The sequence below is a fragment of the Haliaeetus leucocephalus genome, unplaced genomic scaffold, assembly GCF_000737465.1.
Source record: "Haliaeetus leucocephalus isolate CR32 unplaced genomic scaffold, Haliaeetus_leucocephalus-4.0 Scaffold317, whole genome shotgun sequence".
NCBI lineage: Eukaryota > Metazoa > Chordata > Aves > Accipitriformes > Accipitridae > Haliaeetus > Haliaeetus leucocephalus.
Window position 1 is genome coordinate 1901834 of NW_010972753.1, and position 6000 is coordinate 1907833.

The window sequence follows — 6000 nt, forward strand, 5'->3', positions numbered from 1 at the left end:
GTCAAGCTTTGAAATTACAGTACATTGCAGTGTGTGTCTTTTGAAACCTTCTTGAATACACTGCCTCAGCCATTTTGCTATCTTGGCTCATGAACAAGAGGTCTGATCAGATGTTCTGATACCAGCCTTCAGCTTGACGAGTTGTTTGCTTTGGATATCACTTGACTTGGATGTTTCTGACTTTCTGAGCTGGGTGGTGTCCAGGATTTCCATCTGTTTTGTTCTTCACTCTGTAGTCTAACAGACTTACTTATTTTCTTTCAGTTCTCCTAAATCAAAGGTCTTTCTTAAGCTAAGGTAAAGGAGAACGTGATTTTCAAGCTGTCTTGGCACAGCTGCGGCAGCTTTGGTACTGGAAAGTTCTCTGCTTGTTGCCACACCAAACCCGTTCTTTTTTTCGGGACTCCTTGCTATCCAAATCTCTCCATCCCATGGTATGCTTGCTGGTTGGACTAATTAGCACTTCTGACTCATCAGAAGGGCCTCTATTTGCAGGAGAAAATGTGTTTATGTGACTGAGTGGACCAGTTCTCTGCCTCATGTGCCTTTGGAACTACTTTCCCCTCACCTTTGTTCCAGGGTCCTTGAATTGTTTATTGAACCTGAAGAAATCTGATCTTGCTCTTAACTAGATATAGTTAGCAGTGCTTTTGCTATGTTACGTACTAGTGCTGTGAGGCTCCCAGCATTCTCTTGGCCTATGGTTTTAAAATTTCTCAAAGGGTGGGTTAAATTGTTCCTTTCCCAAGGGATGTTTGTATTGAGTGGGATTTGAATTCTTGCTTTCACATAGCTCTGTGGAGATGTCATTTCTTATGGCAATGACTTTTTCCCATGGTGGTAGGGAAAACTCAGGCCATTGTGGCTGACCTCAACTCGTGTCCAAAGTTGTTCTTAAAGGACAGAGTGACCGTTGTTGGTACTCTGCAAGCTCATTCTTAAGGTGATTTTCTAATTCTGCCTTTATTTATGTAAACCTCTTCCTTCTGGGCTTAAGACTCTGCTATGCTGTGAGTGGAGCCTTCTAGTAGGAAAGGTGACTTTCTTCCAGCTGTCACAGAGCTAAGGCTTTCAAACGGTCCCTGAGGCTGGCAGACGGAGACTGCTGGTTACTGACTTTTGATGAGACAACCCAGGTGGAGCATCCCTGCGCTAACAGCGTGCGCTCTGGGAGGTCTCAAGCTACCTCAGTTTTCCTTGAGGAGTCTCGCATAAACGTTTGACATGCAGTCAGCTGCAGCTTCACGTGCACCTTCAGAGAAGTTACAGCACTAAAGAAGTGTTTCAAGGTCATGTGGTGCTTGACACTGCAATTTTCCAGCCACTGTTTATAGGAAGGATGCAGAGTCCCACCTCCCAGGTTTTTAAGCTGCACTAGGTTGCATCTTGGAGTCACTTGCGGTGTCATCTGAAGACAGAAAAAGAAGCTACCTAGGTACTGGCTAACTGGTGTTGAGATGTGTAATGCAGCTGTGCATCATCTCCTAGCCTCTGCTTTCTCAGAGTGACTCCAGAACTCTGGTCCCTATCTGCCCCGCTCCTACACACCAGGAGCTCAGCCTCAAGTCGGGGGGATCTTCTGCAGGTACTGCAAGAGAAGAGTTTTCTGGCCTTCAGAGAAAGTGCGTGTGTGCACCCACAGTATGAATGTATACATGTGGACTGCATATGTTGAAAAAGTCTGGTAACTATAATCTCTCTTTATATGTTTTGCTTTGAAAAGGACTTAAATTACACAATCTGGTCTTTATGACTACAGATGTCCAGTTGCCTCTGAAAATACGTATCTTAGATCTCGTTTTGCTGAAATCATGCTAATTGTATTTTGTGGAGTGACTTTACTATGACAGTGATCATCTTTAAGAAAGACTTAACAGCTGCACTCTTAAAAAGAAAAACCAAGCAAAACCATATTTAGATTGGTTATTCATCCTTGAAGAAATGTCATTTCAGATCTGATTTTTCTGCAAAATTACAATCTAAAATTCATAATGTTATAATCCTGGAATGAGTGTTCATGTTTTGTGTCTCTTTTATTTTCATTTCAGTAAGTCTCAGCAGTTTTGTACCACGACAAAACTTTCTAAGCATCGATCTGCCTGTGGTGATAGAGACATTTTGCAAGTATCCTTTGAAGTATCTTTGGGGGGTTTTTTGTTTGCTTTTAAGGCAAGAAGGGAACTGTTTAGAATTTGGTGACCCAGCAAAATTTCAGTTGGATATCATTTTAGACAGGATGCTCTGAAATATTTCTGTAGAGTTTTGACATCTTTATCCCATTTCTGCATTGATTATTGTCCATGTGCCAAGCTCAAAGCGCAGTTTCTCTTGTGCTTAGCAGGATGGTTTTGGTCAGTGCTTTTTTTAACTCTTTCTTGAGGGTGAGTCTCAACAGCTCCAATGAGGAAGTCAAAGTAATCCTGAATTTAGGGCAGGACAAATGAGATGTTACTGCTAGCTTTGGTATGTCAGTTTTATCATTTCTGAGTCATTATACCATTATACTGAACTAAATAACAGGGTATGGTTCTTTTTTTTCCTTTTTTTTTTTCCCTTCAACAGAAAAGAAAACAGCCTATTCAAAAAGCAGGATGTTAATTCAGTTAAAACATGCTTATTAATGAATGAGGTGATACATATACACATACATAAAGGTTAGTAGGCTTGAATATGGCTAATCTAAGAACCCTTAGCCTTAGAAACGGAAATGTTTATGCGTGGCTATAGAACAAACAAACAGTGTAGTTCAGTGTACCCCATAAAACTAGAGTAAAGATGCTACATAAGCTCCCCTTTTCTGGGAACACACCAAGGTTCACACTGACCCAGCTGCTTTCTGAGTCATATGCCTTCTTGTCCGGCCATTATAGGATGGAGGTAGGCATTACAGTTAGCAAGCCTTTACCAACAATAAAAATGATCTATCCTTGCCTCATTCTCACATGCACATGCATGTACAGAAATCCACTCAAATTTTCTGGCTAACAGGTACGTAGGAGAGAGAAGCCAGATTTCCTATTATATTCTAGCCATTTACTTACTCCAGCAAGGGAGTGTTTTGGAAAATATTCCTAATCGTTATTTCATACTTAGGTCATAGGTCTAGAATACCTTCTTACTTCAGGCATGGTGTCAGAGCTATAATCTTCCTCCAAAACCACACAAAGCAAGGGAGGAAGATGGGCAGTTTTAAGGACAATTTTGCTGTCTCCTTCTTTCATCTGAGTTGTGAACAGTGCAGGTTGTTTAAGGATCCAAACCTAGTGCTTAAAAGCAAATGAATCTGTACAGGCAGTTCTCTTGAGCTGGTGTATTATGGTGTAAAAATCATTGTACTCCTATAATTTCTGTGAAACAGAATGGCAGCTAAAAAAAATAACCCTCATATGTTTGTCTCTGCATACTAGATATAAAAAATATGTTTTGTTTTAAATATTTTTTTTTTACATTTTCTTGGATATTATTCACAAACCTTAACTAATGTCAACCAGGTACCTAATTTCACTGTCAGGAGCACTGGCAGTTATCAATGCTGTACCCTGCTTCGCTTTGGATGGTCAGTGGATATTAAATTCATTCCTGGAAGCCACTCTGAGCTCCCTGATTGTAGAAAAACAAAACAGAGAGCTTGTTGGCTTTTTAATTTTGCTTGCTGGTAGTGCACTTTTGGCTGCCAATGTTGCACTGGGACTTTGGATGGTGACAGCACGATAGAACATTGGATACACTTCCATCAGTTCTCAGAGTACACAGAAAGAACGAATCCATTGCCTTTTAAAACTTGTCCAGTACTGAGACTGAAATAATTCCCTTAAAATGACACTGAAAGAAAAATCACTGGTGGCTGCTGTTTTAATTTAAAACTGTACAACATTGTGCCTGTGGTCATGGGAAATCTAATTGAAGTAGGAACCTTTTTATATAGTCTTTAAGCACTGTACTAATTTTGGAGAAACTGCATTGTAAAGTTTCACAGTAAAAAGCCTAAGACTTCATTAATTTGGCTCTCAACATAAGGGAATTATTTGGCCTCAAACAGTTGTAAAGGGGGAGAAAATAACACTTAGGTTTTATTTTATAATTTGAATAATTGTCAGAAAATATGTGTGGGTTCTGATCGTTTCTCAGTCAGCATAGTCTTGAGTGTCTTGTTTTGTTTTTTTTTTTAATCTGGTATTCTACCAGACTGGACTCTTAAGAAGCCCTAACATCTGATCTCAAAATGGTGAAAAGCTAAGTAAATGCTTACCATGTGTTAATGAGCAGAGAGAGGCCATATGGGTTAGTATCTTTCCTTTTCAGCTGGCCAAAATGACTGAAAGCATGTTGTCCTCAGGACGTAGATGAGAAGTGCCAATGTCTGGTGAGATGAGGAGTGTGGGAGGATAACAAAGCCCACATGTCTGTGTTTCTTACACATTCAGTTGTATATTACCATACGCAGCTGAAGATTTTTTAAAGGCAATATTTGTCAGCAATAGCTACAAGATAACTGAAATTTAGTTTCTGAGTGCTGAAGTATGCTGTGCCCAATTATTCCTAAGTGATAAATAATGTTTGTGTTGTTTTACTCAGAAAAGAATACTGTGTTATACCTGTTTACAGTTAAAAGTGAAACCTGTTGTTTTTATGGTGTCTGTCTTCCGATGCTACGCATTAATGTGTACAGTAACTCACTGATGGTTTTCTGTCTTTCAAAGGGTCGGTTTCCTTTGCTAGGATTCATTCTGCTCAAAGATAGCTAAGGAAGATGTTTAGCTGAAGCTGGTCTTGAATCAGAATTGTTTAGAGGAAGAACGTGGTTGTGAATTGAACTATTTAAATGTTTGGCTTTGTTTTCTGAGGGGAATACAGACCATATCCTTGTTCTTAAATGAACAGTGGAAGAACAGTCAGTGTTTTGCTGACTGAAGTGTGTCTGACACACTTTGAAGCTCTTTAAGTCTGTAATATTCTGTACCTAATAGGATTATATATGGACTGTCATGTCCTCCAGTGATATATTGCTGTGTTTATATAAATGGGGTTCAGTCAGAGCCTTGCCTCAATACAGGCTGATGTTTTAAAAAAAAAAAAAAAGCTCCAGTTTGGGAGCCTAGATATTTGATATAGGAAAATTTTGAAAAACACCCTGCAACTTCTGGCTGGTACAGTGCTTGTACAGCTCATACAGAGCTGCTGCAGCTCCGAGTTCCTCTACAGAAACGCCCTTTCTACCCAGAACTGAAGTGGAAGCTGAGCTCATGGATGCTGGCCTGCAGGGAGTACTGAAGCATTCGTGACCAGCCAACAGAGATTCTCTTGGCTCTAGCGGTAAAAGCCTGGGTAACTTTAAAACTGGGGTTGAGCCCAACTCCTGGTGCTACTGCATGGATTTGTAGCGATGGTGTTTGCATTCGCCCACTGATGTGTTACTGTATTTTTGCACAGTAGCCTTCACGCTTACTGACGATGTGTTCTTAAGGTGATGCAAGCAGTAATGAGAAAGCACGTCTGTTTATTTGTTGTTGTGTTAGTTTACTTACCTCTCCAGTGCTGTCATGGGCTGGGTGGGTCTCTTGAAGCTCACCTCTTCAGGCAGAAGGTGCCTCTCATTTTCCATCATTTTGACCCAGGCATGTCAGCACAGATCCTGTCTTACTATCTAAAGCAACAACATCAACAATTCACCAATCTATGGTGATTTCAAAAATATTCTGTGAAAAACATTTCAAGTTTGAGACTTTATATATTCATGTTGACTACAAATGCTTAGGACAATCTTTCAGCATAGTACGTACCCCTCCTGGAGATGCAGGCAAGAGATTCAAAAAAACAAAGTTTCTGAATTGGCATACAAAAATTACATCTGCTGTAATGAGGCTGACAGGTTGTTCCTTGTTAGTTAATGTGCTACCAAAACATCATGTTTTATCAAAGGAAACTAAATCCAGTTTATTTTGCTTTACACAATCACTGAAAGCCACAGTTATACTAAGTAGAACTTCAGTCTGTGTTTGA

The 6000-nt window shown here is 39.9% G+C and overlaps 1 protein-coding gene across 2 annotated transcripts in view; it reads left to right on the forward strand.

Moving 5' to 3' along the window:
* The window catches only part of MBTPS2 (membrane-bound transcription factor peptidase, site 2), a 33045-nt gene extending 27973 nt beyond the window's left edge, over nucleotides 1-5072 (forward strand). Inside the window, exons 10-11 of one of the 2 annotated variants that reach the window (XM_010571272.1) lie at nucleotides 2049-2124; nucleotides 3492-5072. In XM_010571272.1, coding sequence (XP_010569574.1) covers nucleotides 2049-2124; nucleotides 3492-3714 — 299 coding nt within the window. In that variant the 3' untranslated portion in view covers nucleotides 3715-5072. Of the gene's footprint in view, nucleotides 1-2048; nucleotides 2128-3491 lie in introns of those variants that run through there. The other variant, XM_010571273.1, reaches the window with a different exon arrangement.
* The last annotated feature ends 928 nt before the right edge of the window (nucleotides 5073-6000 follow it).